Here is an 18,224-nt window from a genome sequence, read left to right as displayed (position 1 = left end):
AATGTGAGATACTGAAGGCTTCCCTATGATTTCTAACTCCACCCTAACAAAACAAAACTGTCAAGACAGGAAGTCACTGAAGAGAGGCCTTAAAAACTGTGATAGGAAGGGGGCTCACGGGGGGGGGGGGGGGGGGGGTAAGGAGCAACACATCTTTAATCTCAGCACTTGGGTTAGGAAGAGGCAGATAAAGCTCTGAGTTCAAGGCCAGCCTGGTCTACACAATAGAACTACACAGAGAAACCCTGTCTGAAAAAACAAACAAAAAAAGTAATAGGAATATAGCTCCTCACAGTTGATGGCTTCTAATGGAGGTTGGAAAGAGCTGTTTTCTTTAAGTGGGGGGGGGGGGGGGGGGTATATCTATATATACACACACATATACATACACACATATATATATGTCTGTGTGTATGTCTATGTATATATATGTCTATAGATAGATAGATAGATAGATAGATATTTGAGAAGAAAATAGAACAGATACATTATTGATTCCCAACAAAAGACAGAAGATAAAAGTCAAATTAAGAGCAAAAATGTGACAGTTGTAAACACTAGCAACAAAGAACACCTAAAACCCAATCCTGTTTCTAACTCTGGAGAAATAAATTCAGAGCTCAAATTCATGTCTATAACCTGATTCTTGTATAAGGCCAGTGCAACTCTAAGTGAGGAGAAAGGGCACTTGTGAACCCAATGTGTCTCAGACATCACAGACCACAATGGATCCACTGTGTTTATTCCTGCATGTAAGCCCTCCCACCTCTTCCTCAACCACACTTACTAAAACGCTTTGGGTCTGAGAAATTTGGGGGCTTTTTGTGGGGTATTTGTTCTGAACAGTTGCATGGACTTTAGTGACTTCCTTAAACTGAAAATCCAAAACCTGAAACTTCTGGAGTATCATGGGTTTCAGATTTTGGGGTCAGTGATGATCAATCTATATACTAAAAAAACTCTACAGCTGCAAGCCGGTAGGGGAAATGGGCTAATGCAAAGCATTCTTCCTGTTCTTGAAAATCAACTTTCAGGGCACAAGTACAATTCTAGCAGTAACACGGTACGACAATGCTTTCTTTCACTGTATCCCCATATTTCTAGAGATGAAACCTTTAGGCCCAGAAGTCTAAAAATACATGTACAACAACAACAAAAAAAGATTCAGTAGAAAACTAAACTAAGTTTTGTTAAACTATATTAAAATTGTGTACCTATTCTGGACGTTTGTAATTATATATTCCTTAAATAATTTAGCAAAAAACATTATATATATATATATATATATATTAGAGGAACAATGCTGTATACACACTTGCCTTCACTACAGAAAGGTCTCTTAACGCCAGAGAAATTTACTGTTTCATGCAGAGTCTTCTCCTCTTGGCAGTATTCGCAATATGTAACTATGCAATGCAACTTCTTATAGTCATCTGAGCAAGTTCTGCTGCAGAACTGATGCACTTTGTTCTAAATGCACAACGGGAACCTTGGTAAGTATGAGAGCCATCTCAAGACCAAGCTTAAGAAATAAACAAGCCACTTTTACAGAAAGTTAAATCATTAATCTACTAAATGTAATGATCCTTGGAGTTACATTTGCTAAAGGCCACAGACACCTAAGTTAACCAACTGTGCATTATTAACTACCTTTAGGTACCAAGTGACTGAGAGAACAATCACTAACATAAAGTATCAGCCTGGATATGCTAATGAATTGAAGAGACACAAAATAATGAAAAATACAATGTAATCTACAAAATACAACATTTTTACACATTCAAACACATTCCTGTCATATTTTAATAAAAACATTGATTATTAAAGTTTTCAATTTGGTGCTCTTCTTATATGATACTAATGCAAAAACATGAGATTGAGTTAGTTACATGAAAGGTTATTAATTATTATTTCTTCTGGCTTCAAGCCACAATTGTCAGGCCTACTTTTTCAAGAGTGATCCAGGAGTTAAGAACTAAAACTTCTTTTCTCCCAAAATTATAGCAGATATAGATTAAGTCTAAATAATCAACGTAATACATAAAGATATCTAAAGACTAAAATAAGGAAAATGAAAGTCTAGAAGACAACTCGAGTAGTTAAAGCAATCATGAGTGGAAAACCGCCCCATTATGAATACATAAAACTCAGAAGAGAAGGATAACAGGGAGGGAGCTCAAAACTAAAGTACTTGCTAAGCATGCTCAAGGTCCTGGGTTCCATAAGCTGCACACACGCACACATATGCACACACATGCACAAATTAAGAGGAAAAAAATCATAACCGCTAATTATGGGATCCTAAGCCCACAGTCTCCTGAGAGAAATGCTCACTCAGTAGGGCAGTATCTCTTCATGGCATCTAACAATAGAGTTCTGTGTTCAAGTAGAGGCAACACTACAGTACTACAAAATATGGAAAGTGGGGAAACTGCCATTTTCATTTAAAACTTTATCAGATTTCAGCTTATCATGGAATCTTCATTTCCTGTATGATACTATTTTGTATGTTTGCCCATAGATCTCTTTTTTTACTCCCTGGCAATTCCTTTAATCTCATGTTGGGTATTCAATATTACTTCTGCTATTTAAAACTCATGATGAGATACCATCAAGAGTCTCAAAAGCATGAATGGTTTAACTACTGTAGAGACAGCACCAAGCAAAATAAAATAATAATAAAAGTAAAGAATTTCACAGGCTTTAAAACAATAAACCACCAAATTTCCAAAATACTTTAGATACCACTCTTGACCTAAGCATTACATTTTAAGTTAATGTGAACAACCATAGAAAAGAGTTTGATTTTAGTTTTGTATCTTATATAACTTTTTAACTATATATTCCATGCTTTACCCTCCAACCACCCAATCCACCCCCCCCCCCCAAAAAAGAAAGTTGAAGGATGACCAAAAGTAAACACTGCTGACTACATCCATGGGCAGCCTGGATCATCTACCGATCCGTTACTGTCCTCTTAAAGAGACAAACTCACATGGAAACAGCAAAAGGAAGAACATGACATGAATCAGTGCACTGGAAAAGGTTAGGAGCTAAGGAAAAAATGAACACCATTCACAGCCTCTACTCCCTTATCAAAGTGTAAGATAGTGAACACCAGCACAGTATCTGCCTTACAAATCCTACTTGTACAAATAGTGAGCAACAGCGTATTCACAGTTCACAGACGCCGATGGTGACCAGGCGAGAACAGCGGTGGTCGCAGCGACTTCGGGGGTGTGAACTGACTTTTACACTCTACTACAAACATACAGTTGCACATGTGACTTCAATAAATTGCTTCCATGAAATCTATCCTATTGGTTTCATTTCCACGAAGTAAACATACCAATGACACAAAATACAAAGCTTATGATTATCCACTGAAAAAAGAAGTTTCCAAACAGAAATGCCACTTATGTTCTTAGATTCTTGTCTTAGCATTAGATAACACAATAAGGAATCAAGACTTACCTCCCATTCCAAGATTTCTGGTTTTGAACAAAAGGAATTTTTACAGTAGTTGCATTTCAACTGAATATCACTAGGTGCTACAAACTGGCCATTTGGAGATGACTGCATGCTTAGAGCCTAAAATAGAGAACAAAATACACTTAGTCTGACATGTACTTTAGAACTTCTATCTGTAAGAACTATCGAATGTCTACTACATGCAGAAAGCAAGTTTCTATGCTAATTATTTCTTTAGTACATGAAACAACAATTCTTAATTTTGCCTTTAAAATATACTGTGTCAAAGGACCGAATGCAGCTCAGTGGTAAGATGCTTGTTCAGCAAGCACGAACGAGGTCCTAGCTTTAATCTCCAGTAGTTTAAAAACAACAACAACAAAAAAGCCCCACTGTTAGCTTTAGAAATGAAATGTTTACCAAGAGATTATCTAAACATGAAAAGGAAAAACTACAGCTTAATTATTTCAGCTGAAGAAAATGGAAAAAGTAAAGTTAGTTTCACGAGTTCTAAAATGTAAATAAACTCAGAGAATAGGGATAAGGAGAGAGGGAGGAAGGGGAAAGTCAAGAAAGAAGATAGAAACACGCACTGACCTCTCTAAGGTTCAAATATTAAACTACAAATAACTCACATCACTCCTATAACTCTCACTACAAGTTATTATCAAGAAAAACATCATGTATTACTTTGTAAAAGGGAATCAATTCTTCAGAGCTAGGTGGGTTAGGAGTAAAAACTGGTATCATACCAGAAATAATTCGCAGAATAAGACAGAATTCGCAGTATAAGCACATAGAAATGATTCGCAGAATAAGACAGAATATTTAAGCACACGTGGACTTAAAATGCTTTTCTGTTTTGGGTTTGTGTTTGTTTTCTGAGTCTTCATTTATGAGAGGGTCTCCATACAGTCTCTGATGTCCTGGAACTAGCTATATGGAGCAGAGATCCGCCTGCCCTACAGATGCTAGGATTTAAAGGCAAACACCACCACAAAGGAAAGAACTTTTCTCCCCAACTCCCTTTCCTTTCTTTTCTTCTCCTTTCTTTTCTTTTCTGTGTAGCCATAGCTGACCTGGAAATCACTCTATAGACAACACTGGCCTCAAACTCAAAAGATCCACTGCCTCTGCCCCCTGGGTATGGAGACTAAAAGTATAAGCCACCACCACGCAAAGCTATTTCTTTTTATTCTTAATTTGTATTTGTCTTTCTTTTGAACTATATTACATATCACATATACATGTGACTCATAACCTTGTGCCTTTATAAAGTAGCTAATAAAATTATTCAACAAACACTGGAGGGAGAAACAATCATTTTTAAATATCACACAGTATGATTAAAGTTTGTTTAAAAAAAACATTAACTATCAGGTGACTAAAATGTCACATGCCTTTTAGGCCATCTGACACACCTTCATCTACTCAAGTCCAAGAGGACTTTGAGTCACAAAACTGCAAGAGCCATGTTGGATTTTTTAACTTCTAAAACTGTGAACTTACAGCAACTTTTGCTTATGAGCTATCTTGTAATAGTAGCTTCAAAAGATAAAGAAGACTATTATCTTTCTACATATTCATTTTTATGCATGCTGGTGTTTTGAATGCATGCATGTAAGGGTGCCAGATGCCCTGGAAATGGAGTTTCAGACACCTGTGAGCTGCCATGTGAGTGCTAGGAATTGAACCCAGGTCTTCTGGAAGAGCAGTCTGTGTTCTTAACTGCTGATCGATCTCTCCAGTCCTATTATGTTGCTTTTAAAAGGAAACTATCTAATAGATATAAAGTTATATATATCTAACAGATATAAAGTTCAAGTTATACAGCTTGAGAGATAAAAATACTACCTATTTGTCAGCTTAGTCTTATTTATACATAAATGAGACTACATAAAATTGGTAACACACATTCATTCTCTCTCTCTCTCTCTCTCTCTCTCTCTCTCTCTCTCTCACACACACACACACACACACACACACACACACACACACACACACACACACACCCCTAAATGTGCTATGCTATTCAAAATTGTTACTTAAAAATATTTAATGTAGCCAGGCACAGTGGTGCACACCTTTGATCACAGCACTCAGGAGGAAGAGGCAGGCTTTCACTATGAGCACAAGGCCAGCCTGGTATACAGTGTGAGTCCAGGACAGCCAGGACTCTGTTACACAGAAAAACCCTACCTCAAAAAACCAGAAAAAAAGAAAAATTTAATGTACATGTACAGTCTCATCACACCAGAGCCAACATGAGTTTCAAGTAAATGGTGAAAGTAGCTAGGCTGGTCAAAGTGACTCAAACCTGCAATCCCAGCACTTCAAGTGTGAAACAGGGATATGTACTTCCAGTTCTAGACTAGCCTAACTTACAGTGTTAAACATTTGAATAAAACAAAACCTTAACTAACTTGATCATCCACCTTTAATGAGGATATAACTCAAGAAAACAACAATCATTCATCTGAGTTTAAAACCTCAATTTAACTGTTGTAGTAACCACTGTAGCATATTTAAGACTATAGTTTCAGTTTAAATAAATTGACATAGAGCACAGTACCTGGAATAAAGTAGAACTGTTGGATGAATTAACTCATCAAGCATGACTTTATGCACTGGTTTGAACCTTTGGGCAATACCCTGAAATTTTCACATACAATAGGTAAACCTACTAGTACTACCTAACGAATGCTTGAGTCCCTCTATACTATTCCCTCCGAGCGATCAACCAAACTAAGTCTCAACACTACCTTTAACAGTATCCTCTGAGATTATCCATACTCCAACTCTGAAGAACTATGACAGTTCCAAAATATTTACCACATCAATACTGTCTCCGTGAAATGGGTCACACACTAACTTGAGATCTACTCTCAGAAGCCTAATTCCCTTTTGACAAGGTTCATTTCTAATTTGAAAAGCATATATTCTTAATACTTTCAGGCTGAAGACACTTTCACTCATTTATCATAGAGCACAGCTACTCAAACTAACAAGAAAAGCACCAAATTAACCCATACTAAAATTCATTTTCCCCCTTCAAGATCTGTATCATAGTAATAATTTAAAAATCAATCAAATCTGTACAAAAGTACAGCCAGCCTTCTGTGATTCAGGCTATAATCTCAAACCTCCCATTAGGCACTTAACAAATTAAAAGTAACAGAAAAGAGAAAGCCTATTACACTGACTGTTATCTTGGTGTATTCATGGGGGTAGGGAAAAGTAAATAACCAACCTGAAATTTAGCCACACAACTAGAATTGCAAAAATTATACAGTTTTCCATCAGGCATCGTGGCTTGGTATTGAGGTAAAGAGTTTCGCTTACAAAAATGGCAAATAATTCCCAAACCTATAAGAGAAAAGATATATACCTCATTTCTTTATAAAGTAAAATAAGGCTTTCTACAAATGGCAACTAATTTTTAAAAATGGGTCTCTTATAAATTATTCTATTATTTGTAACTTAAGTTATTCAAGATTATTTCCATCTTTAAAAAATACTGTCAGGAGTTTAGAGATGGCTGAGCAGTAAGAGCTCTTTCAAAGGACCAAAGTTCAGTTCCCAGCACCCACAGACAGCTAAAACCACCTGTAACTCCATTTCCAGATGATCCTTCACCCTCTTCTGACGTCTATGGGCACTACATGCACAAAGGTGCACAGATACATTTGGGCAAAACACCCAGACACATAAAATAAAAATAGATACTTAATAGAAAAGTATTGCCATTAAAAAAATAAAAAATAAAAAATACCTGTCAAATTACCTAAAACATACAAGGATACATAAAAATATGGATTAGATATTTTTGGGTGTAATAAGAGTTTTGGGTAAAAATTTCAGATACAGAAAAAAATGTCACTACTTTTAAAAATTAACAAGTGTGGAAATCACCAAAGTTAGTTAGGGAAAACAAAAAACAGTTAAAACTAAATAAAAATAAGATCAGTTACCTTTAATAAATAATTATGTCATTAAATTCTTTAAACTTTCCAAATATCTGAAACTTACTTTGTGATTTTGCATATTTTGTCTTGTGACTGTTCATGCAAGCAGTTGAACAATATGGCTCCATATATCCATTAGGACCTATGCACTGAGTCATATCAAAAAACCTGCACTGTGTTCGGCAACCAGTACAAGTTGTCAGTTTTCCGTACTTCTAAAATTTGAACATAAAAAGATAATTTATAAACACACATACCACACATACAGTTCAACTAGAACCAATTTCATATCATTGTACTGTTAACTAGATTAGGTATTAACAAACCAATTGTCATCATCTAACTCTCCTTCAAAAAACCGTGATTTTCTAAAACTGAGTTGAGATCTGGTTAGGACTACCTTTTATATGTGTGCAGTGATTTTGGCCCTATGCTCAAGACTGATTCTCAAAGAAACAAGAGCCAAGCGAACAGCAGAGCTACTAAATCTCAGTGCCTGGAGGTGGGTCGCAGTTTCTGAAGCCCAGAAATGTTACTAAGTTGAATTAAAAAATGAAGTTCTAGAAACTCCAGCTTGGAAAACAAACTAATGGAGGGAGCTGCACCAGTAGAACAATGGCTGTCTGACTGTGGGTATCTCGAAGAGAAGAAGTATCTGGCTAAGAACTAATATGTGCATCTGTGAGAAAGAAGCCTAGACATGAAAGCAGCTGGTGCTGCATGAAGTCAGAGATATCAGAGGGGATTACTCATCTGGGTAAACAATACAAAAATATATATATCTAAAGAATCTTCTAAGAACACAAGTATTTTCTGACAAAAGGCATGTAAAACTTAGTGGAATTGAAAAATCTCTTTTAGAGATAACAAAAACACTCATCATCTCATATTATTTAAGAAAACAAATTTTAATATATTTAAACAACTATTATGCTAAAAATACATTTTGATGCTTCAAACTGGATGTGATTTTTCATATACATTTGACACCACAGACTCACATAGTATAAGGAGATAACTAATTCCTACAAGTTGTCCTCTGACCTTGACACACCCACCATGGTACACACACACAGATACAGTATCTGTAGCTCGTGTGTGTGTGTGTGTGTGTGTGTGTGTGTGTGTGTGTGTGTGTGTGTGTGTGTGTGTAAATTTTTTAAATAGATCTTAGATCTCACCAACGTTTCTGCTCACCTCAGGCTGCATTAAGAAAGAATCCTGCATGTGATCTCGAACTTCCTTCAGGAAGCTTGGATGGCTACCTACCTAAAACATTCAGAAAGACTTTATAAGTACATAAAGAATAACAGCCTGAAAAGCAAACGAACTATCTATGAAAGTTGATTCAATTATTGACTAATTTATAATCTAACTTACAACAATGCATTCTCTGTTCCATGCCCACTGTTGATGGGGAAAAAGTGATACAATAATAAAACACTAACTTAACAACACAGTAAAGAAAAAAAGTTTGATTCCTTCCCTCCATACCCTTTAGGTTTTAAAGAACCAACACCTACTCTTTAATGCTAGATAAGCACTCTGGTATTAAACACTCTCTCTCTCTCTCTCTCTCTCTCTCTCTCTCTCTCTCTCTCTCTCTTCTCTCTCTCTCTCTCTCTCACACACACACACACACACACACACACACACCACCACCACCACCAACAACAACAACAACAACAACAACACACACTCTACTTTATGTAGACCAGCAACAACAACACCAACACATGCTACATTATGTAGACCAGACAGGCCTCAAACTCACAGAGATCTGACTTGCTGAAACTAAAAACATGAGCCAGCATCCTGGCTAGATATATTAAAATATATCTTAATTGTAGAATTTGGACCTTTGGCCTTTTGTTTTGGTCTTGGTTCCATTTTTTTTTTTTCTTCCTTTCCCTTTCTTTTTTTTCAGGAAGGGTCTCACTACATAGCTAGCCCTGGCTGGACTAGAAGTTGGTATTCAGAATGAACTAATCTCAAATTCAGAGATCGTGTCCTGCCTCTAACACCTGAGGGTTTGAGATTAAAGGTGTGTACTGTTATAGATATTAAAGTCAACCATAAGTCAAGAGGTGGAGCAAGCAATCAGTTGACAGGAAATGAACACAGGATTATTAAGAACAAACATAGAGAGTAAGAGGGAGTCAGGAGGTGGATAGAGACACACATGGGAAGTAGAAGGGACAGACACTGAGTTTGTAGATGGGTTTTTTTTTTTTGTTTGTTTGTTTTTTTTGAGATAGCCTGATGGGACTGCTTCTGACCAAAGGCTGAGGAGGAAGGTCAACTGGGTGCTTTCTCTGCCTCTCTGAACTAGCGGGCTTTCACCCCAGCATCTGGCAGCCCAGTCTTCACTAGTAAAATTGACTGGTGTTTTTACAAAGATTTTGTTAAAAAAAACAACAGTGCACCAGCATATCCAGCCTGCCCTTTTGATGTTTTTAATCACATGTAGAACATGTGGAATCAGGAGACAGCCTTGGGAATCACTTCTGACTTTTACCTTATTTAAGACAGCTCTCCTGATTGTCAAGTATGACAGAAATCTGGACCCTGGGCTTCCAGGATGTCTTATCTCTATCTCCCATCCTGATGTAGGGGCAATGGAATTACAGACAGCATGCTACCTTGCTTGCCTTAGATCATCACTCTTGCATGCATGTGAGGCCATCACACCAGCCCCTATACTTCTGAGTTTTGAGATGCTCTTACTATGTTGCTCTCAGGCTTCCTCTAAACTCACTGTCTAGCTCAGACTAGCCTAAAATTTGGGATCTTCCTACATCAACTTCCCGATTAGCTGAGATCAGTCCTGTAGTACTAAACCACATTTACTTCTCCTTTAAAAAAGAAAAATTAATTGTTCCTCTTAGATAACCTAGCATATTCAAAAATCATTAAACTATAATAAAATCTTAAATCTAAATTAAATTTGCATTACTACAAAATGTGTTGTTTTGAAAATTATTTTAAAGCACTTAAGATAGCCTCTAATAGATAAAATATATATCCTCACCCTAAAATATAAGTTCAAAGTAAGTAAAATTAAGTCTCTTATATGTTATAAAAGTCAAAATATGCTAAAAAGTCAAAAGCTACTGAAAAGCAATTAAGCATCACACTGTATACACTACTATGATCTACAGCATATTAAAAAAAAAAATGAGAATTCCAGATACTTAGCCGTGAGGACATAGATTAAAAGTCAGCCACCATGCTGACCTTTAAGCCTAGCACTCAGGAGACAGAGTCAGGTGGATCTCTGTAAATTCAAGACCAGACCGGTCTACAGAGTGAGTTCCAGGTCAGCCAATGCTACACAGAGAAACCCTAAAAAATAAATAAAAGAAAAAAACCCCAAAGGACAACATCAGAAGGACAAAGCTAAAGAGGGACAGACTAAGAAAGGATCATGTAATTTTAGCCCTAAGCTGTATGGAGATACTGTATGGACTAGAACATATTTTGTTGTGGTCTCCAACCTGTCTGCTTACGTCTTGAGATCAATGAAAGGGCCGGCATGAACTCCTACCTACTTATTTATGACAGTATGAAAATAATAGCTTAAAGAACATAAAAAAGCATTTCAAGCTTTTTACTTACTAATTTGACTTAATATGACATGGCTGTGGCACTCAGTGATAGGGTGGGTGCATGCCTAACTAACATGAAGTTCCGCTTGAAAGGCTGAAGGAAAAGGAGAATCACCATGGGTTCCAAGACATGCAGTGAACACGTGAGTACACCAAGAAAACTAGGTAAAACAGAAAAAAGGCCCCTAGACTGGGAACTCGACACTTCAGCTAGAAAGAGCAATCCTTATCACCAAAAGCACACCTAAAACCAGTTAGAACTATCTAGCTAAGATTTCACAGACAGCCATCATAATACTGCTTCAGTAATCACAGTATGTTTAAGAATAAAGTACAAGCTCTAGTTTACAAACAAGACACAGAGCCAGGTGTGGTGGTGCACACCCTTGATCCTAACCATTTAGAAGCTAAGGCAGGCGATCTCTGCGGAGTTCAAGTTGCGCCAAGGCTATCTCAAAAAACAAAGAAATAATACAGAGAAGAAAAGAATGCTAAAAGGTCAGAGAATTGTAAGACAATAAGAAATTGTACTATTTCCTATCTATGAATCTCTGGAGCGTTAGATGAAAAGACAGAGCTAGACAGGTTAAGTTTCCCCAAAAAATACTGCCTGGAGATGCCTAACATTAGGCAGAAGGCTAGACCTACAGCTAGGAGTTGAGTAAACCGTAGAGTAACTTCCCCTCCATCCAGGAAAAAAGAAACAAGATACACCAACAATTTGGTAAAATTAAAGACAAGAAAGAAATCTTGAAATTAGAAAAAAATAAAGAACATTTACAGAAAAAACACAACTACACTACAATCACAGCATAGAAAGACAAAACATTCAACCCCTCTCTAGTCCCACCCACAAGCAAAAGCAAAGAGACTAGATTCCCATCTCACTCTTCTGTAGAAGATACCTTTCCTAAGAACCCCAATCTAGACACTATTATGTTAAAGACCAAATCTTCCACCCCACCAACAACTACTCTTAACCCAAATCCTACTAAAGTGGTCTCACCTAAGTCAGTCAAACCAGTAACTAGCAGCAACAAGGCCAATTAGGCATCTCAAACATTAAAAAACAAACAACAAAAACAACAGAGGTTGGCAATGTATCTCAGTGCAATGTATGTGCAATGAAGACCATAGTGAAGTCCCAGAACCACACAAAACCACTGTGTTAGTGCCTGTCTATAACTGTACCACCTGAGGGTAGATATAGGAGAACCAGCCTTCCAAAGTCATCTTCACCTACACACAAGCTCATACTCAGCCTGGGATACAAAGAAAAATAAGGGGGGAGAGAGGGTTGGAGATTGAAGCAAAGGCTTTTCTTACACACCACAGCTGCTAGTCATGGAGCAGGAGACGGGATGAGACAGGAAAAATACCTATTTGAGACAATCTGGCTCCTTAACAAGAACTTGTCATTTATACATTAAATCTCAAATCAATACTCCAACTTCCCTTTTAAAAAGGAAAAACAAACATGCAAAGAAAGAACAAACCTGGCTGTGTGGTGGTACACACCATAAGTCACAGCACTCAGGAAGCAGAGACAAGCAGATCTACAGAGTGAGTTCTACGACAGACAGGGATACACAGAGAAACCCTGGGGGGAGGGGTTGGAGATTGAAGCAAAGGCTTTTCTTACACAGGCAAGCAGTAAATATTCTACTACTGAGCTCCAGCAAATCACTGCTATAACTTGACAACAGAAAAAAGAAAAAAAATAGTAAACTTAAAAAATAAAAATCAACAGAAGTTGATTATTCAAAAAGATAAAGGCCAGACCTGTAGGTAACAAGCCTATAATATCAGCTACTGAGACTAAAACAGATAGGTTGCTATGAGTTTTAGGCCATTCTGGACTACACAGTAAATTCCAAGCAAACCTGGGAACCTGTCTCATTTGAATGCGTGCGTGCACGAGTCGGGGAGGTTGGGGAGATGAATAAATAGAGCACAGGCTGCTCTTTCAGAGGCTACAGCCTCTGTGTGTACCAGAAGAATGTGTTGTGCACACCCATACATACAGGTAAAACACCATATACATAAAATTGTTAAGTAAGTTAAAATTTAAAAAGTGTTTTCAGCAATTATGAGGACAAAAGAATACTCCCTAGCATCCCACTAAAAAGCCAAGCATAGTGGCATGCACTTATATTACAGTGCTGGAGAGATGGAAACATGGATATTCTTGGGCCAGTCAGTCTAACTTAATTGTGAGCCACTGATCTCATGGCAATGCATTACCTCAAAAACCAGGATGACAGAAGAATGACACTCAAGAGTGACCTGTGGCCTCCATACATATATATATACCTGTAAACACGCCTGCATCTACAACCGCTCATACCATTCCCTGCTACACACACACACACACACACACACACACACACACACACACACAAACAAAAAAAAAGGAAATATAGAAAGAAGAGAGATGGGGTTGGGGATTTAGCTCAGTGGTAAAGCGCTTGCCTAGCAAGCACAAGGCCCTGGGTTCGGTCCCCAGCTCCGAAAAAAAGAAAAAAAAAAAAAAAAAAGAAAGAAAGAAAGAAAGAAAGAAGAGAGATGAGGCCACAACTCAGTGGCAAAGCATCTGCTTAGCATGTGTGAGGCCCTAGGTACAGAAAGAGGGGGAAATATAAAACAAACAAACAAACAAGACCCTTTTGCTACATTAACAAAATACACAAAGGCTGGGGAAATAACTCAAGCAGTAAACTCCTCCACACAGAAACCTGATAGATTGAGTTCCACCCCTAATACCCACATTAAAAATGAATCAATAAAAAGCTGGGTACACTTGTAACAGAGCATAGTAGTTCCCCTGGTCTTGCTCACTGGTCAAGCAACCTATAAAATTTAGTGAGCTCCATGTCAATAAGACATCATATTTCAAAACAAAGGTATAGACATATATACCAGGTGGAAAACACCTAAACAAAGACACCCTCGGTTGACTTATGGCTTACACACGCACACTTGAACCCATATCCAAACATGTATACACATATACACACATATATACATACACCAAAATGGAGAGAAAAAACATAATATACATAAATGACATTAATGTTTTGGGAAAAAAGGAGTACAAGAAAGTGGTATGAAAAGTTGTACAAAACAAGTTCAACCTAGAATTTCCCAAAACAGACACAAAAACTCCTATTAAGTAAAGAGACTTAATCCATGAAAACTCCCCGCCACTGGCATGATGACACACAGCTGTAATCCTACACACAGTAGTCTGAGGCCAGCCCAGAGAACATAACAAGATTCTACTTCAAGACTAATGCAAGTTTTCATCAAAGCCCAAGAATAGACAGTTTTACTGCTAAACTCTATAAACAACAGGGATCTCAATCTCTTCTAAAAAGTGGAGGAAACATTTTAACCCACCTTTCCACCTGCCAGCAATACCCTCACAACAAAACATATATAACAGCAGAAGAAAATCAGAGTAGGCAAGAACTTAGTTAGAAATGTGTAGTAAAGGGCTGGAGAGATGGCTCAGTAGTTAAGAGCATTGACTGCTCTTCCAGAGGTCCTGGGTTCAAGTCCCAGCAACCACATCATGGCTCACAACCATCTGCAATGGCATCCGACGCCCTCTTCTGGTGTGTCTGAAGACAGTGACAGTGTACTCATATAAATTAAATTAAATACATCTTTTAAAAAAATGTGTAGTAAAGATCAAATGGGCTTTATCCCTATAAAGAGGAAATCAATCTACCTGCTAAATAAAAATTTTTTAATTATCTCAAAGGAACAGAAACAGCATTAAGCTGACTCCAACAGAACCTTTTATAATAAAAAGACCCAATACACTTAAGCTACAGGAGCTACCAACTGGTGAAAAACAAGCTCCCTCTGGGGTCATTTTCATCATTCCATTAGACATGACACATTAAGTTCTGCCAACGGCAATCGGTAAAGAAAAACCATATAAGGCATCCATCCATATTAGAAAATAAGTAAAGCTCTAATTCCAGATACATGGAATGACTAAAACTACAGAAAAAACCCCAAGACGCTCGCAGACATTAGAGGTAATGAATCTCTCGGCAAAGCTGAGGACCACAAAGGACAGTAACTCATCCAAATGAGATAAATGTGCCAACTAACAAGTCCAAGATGAACATGGAGGGATAATAATCAATGAAGGCCTGCACAGTGAAAACTGAGACTGCTCAAGACACAGACCTAAGTAAATGCAAACACACGTTTATAAATACAAGGCCTTATACTGTCAAGATGTAGATTCTATGCCACCATATCAAAGTTCTATTTCTGTGAACTTGAAAAGCAGCTTCTCATATGCATATAAAATTAGAATGGCCCAAAATATCCAAACAATCAAGAACTGAATTGAGGGTAGCCAAACAAAACTATTTCCTGACTTACTTAGTACCAAAAACAAAGCAAACGAAAACATAGGCAAGAAAGACGCAATAGCAAAGCAGGGAAGCAGGTTCCCAAGAATATAAGGTACACATTTGCTCTTGCACAAAGGTCAGCATTTTCCCTACTGCAAACAATAAAAACAGAAAAGGCACACAAGTAATTTCAACAGGGAACATACTTAATAATGGGTAGAGCCCTATGTCAACCTGGACCAAATGATTCTAAAGCCAGCATCAAATTATTTTTGAGGTGTGTCTTACTATGGATAGTCCTCAGATAAGCAACCCTCCTGCTTTAACCTCCCAACTACTGAGATTATAGATAGATACCTATTATCCCCAACTATGGGGGAAACAGAATACTCTGTTATTCATCATTCACTAACTATTTTATAAGAGCAAAAGACGGGTCATAGCTTAAGTGCCAATCAACAACAAAGCTACTACAATACAGGCTTGTATTGACTATCCTATAGTCATCTCCCAGCACCATAGAAGGAATTACAGGAAGACATCTTGATTTATTGGTTAACACTCCTGCTATGGCTAATTATGTTCTTAGCATGGAACTGAGCATGGAGTGAGAAGAGACAGAGGTACTCTATTGTACATACTGTGCTGCCAGCATACAAACATACTGAATACAAATAACCTACAAGCACGCAGAGAAAAGATAAAATGCAATAAGCAGTGCGGGAATGGTGATGTATGCCTACACAGTACTGGGGAGGCTAAGGCAGCAGTTCAAGTTCAAGGACAGCCTGGGCTACAAAAGAGGTTCTGTCACAATACAGAATAAATAAGACAATGTAGTGAGAGTATCTTTGCTTTTATAATTGTAGACTGAACTGTGTGCTCCCTTCAACCCAATTCCTACTTTGAAACTCTAACCTCCAATGTAATTGTTATATGAAGATGGGATCTTTCAGAGGCAATTAAGATTAAAGAGGGTCATGAGGGTAGGATACTAGTCAATAGGACTGATTTCCTTTATGAGAAGAGGGAAATGTCATATACTAACAAGGCAAAAAGAAACAGCTATAGGAAGCAGGAAGTAGGTAAGAGGCAGAAGCAGAGACCACTACTTGGACTTCACTCTCCAGAACTAAGAGATGCCAATCACTATTGTTTACGTCAGAGTCTACAGTATATGGTATACAGCAGCTCTAAAGAACTAATTAATACTAATCTATATGTTTCAATTTAATTTTTAATAATGGATTCATAAAATTATGATAAAATAGACTATGCTACCATAAAGGCTCTGGTATTTTTTTAAATAATTATTTTTATGTGTATAGTGTTTGAAGGTGTCAGATTCCCTGGAACTAGAGCTGCAGACAGCTATGAGCTGCCGTGTGGTTACAGGGAATTAAACTTGGAACCTCCAGAAGAGCAGTCTCTCTCCAGCCCCTATGCTATCATAAAGAATGAGAAGGAGCTATCCAGATTTTGATATCGAATGAGTTAAGAGACATACAGAACAATACATACTTCTGTTTAAAACTAAAGAACCTTAACAATGAAGTTAGCTATTTCCTTATTTTTCAAAAGGAATACGGAACAAAAAACTATAAACTGAAAAGTACTACTTACAAATAATGCATAAGAGTCAAGGAGAAAACAAAACAGCAGCTGAACTAAAGCTCATCTTATAATACATGTTACTTCTAAATAAATGTATTTACAAACTCAAATGAGACCTAAAACTAGAAATTAATCTTAAAGCTTAAATATGAAGGTAATCATTCTCAACCCAAGCTCTAAAAGTTTGAAAATCCCTCTCCAACTGCCCCAAAGAAAATTCAAGACTGCACTAGTAGCATTTACTATTATATGTATAATTACTAGCTGATTTCCAACTATGTGTGTGTGTGTGTGTGTGTGTGTGTGTGTGTGTGTTTGTGTGTGTGTGTGTGTATATATATATATATTTTTTTTTCCTAATTCATTTGAGGTAGGCCCTCTTCATATGAAGACAATCAAAATTAAATGGGATTCCAAGATAAATCTAAGTAAACCCTCCTACATTAGCAATACATACAATGCTACCAAATCCACCCAAAAGAATACCTGGTTTGTTTTTTAGCACATAAATTACCTGTTTGTATTCACTGACACAACTCTGACAGCAAAATCTTTTCTGCTGACCATCAATCACCAAAACATTATTTCCAGCACCTTTACTGGGCAAATATTCTCCACACTGTTCACAGCAATTCATTATCAGACCATTGGCCATTCTGTATCTGTTAAAGCAGTGGTCACTGCACAGCTTATGAGTCATGTTTTTAAAACTAACTTCATGGCGAATCTAAAAGAAAAACAAACAAGTTTATCTGTTTTCAAGTAGCTAAAAAGGTGCTTCAACAGCAACAAAGGCACTACAGCCCAAGAAGGCTAATTTGAGCAAAAGAAAAAAAAATCGAAATACATTTCATGTCACTGAACTGTTCGTGTATGAAAGAATATATGCACACATGCATGGCACTGAAAAAAAATGAATGACCATAATAATTATCACTATAAACCTCTTTAAAGATAAAATGACAGAAAAGCCACTATGCTTTAAAATCTTTAGACAACAAAAGAAATGACAAAATACACTGCACTGGTACTACAATCAATTCAAATAAGGTATGTATATATACACTGCTTTAAGATCATAACTAATGGGGTTGGGGATTTAGCTCAGTGGTAGAGCGCTTGCCTAGCAAGTGCAAGGCCCTGGGTTCGGTCCCCAGCTCCGAAAAAAAGAAAAAGAAAAAAAAAAGATC

The 18,224-nt window shown here is 37.2% G+C and overlaps 1 protein-coding gene across 1 annotated transcript in view; it reads right to left on the bottom strand.

Moving 5' to 3' along the window:
• Positions 1 to 18,224, bottom strand: part of Zmym2 (zinc finger MYM-type containing 2) — a 73,105-nt gene that overhangs the window by 30,012 nt on the left and 24,869 nt on the right. The window contains exons 6-11 of the mRNA NM_001399496.1: positions 17,549 to 17,761; positions 8,634 to 8,705; positions 7,501 to 7,651; positions 6,722 to 6,837; positions 3,475 to 3,591; positions 1,320 to 1,470 (exon numbers count right to left, since the gene is read on the bottom strand). Coding sequence (NP_001386425.1) covers positions 1,320 to 1,470; positions 3,475 to 3,591; positions 6,722 to 6,837; positions 7,501 to 7,651; positions 8,634 to 8,705; positions 17,549 to 17,761 — 820 coding nt within the window. The remainder of the gene's footprint in view (positions 1 to 1,319; positions 1,471 to 3,474; positions 3,592 to 6,721; positions 6,838 to 7,500; positions 7,652 to 8,633; positions 8,706 to 17,548; positions 17,762 to 18,224) is intronic.

The sequence above is a fragment of the Rattus norvegicus genome, chromosome 15 (assembly GCF_021556685.1).
Source record: "Rattus norvegicus strain SHRSP/BbbUtx chromosome 15, alternate assembly SHRSP_T2T, whole genome shotgun sequence".
Lineage (NCBI taxonomy): Eukaryota > Metazoa > Chordata > Mammalia > Rodentia > Muridae > Rattus > Rattus norvegicus.
This window is presented reverse-complemented; position numbering and strand designations above follow the sequence as displayed.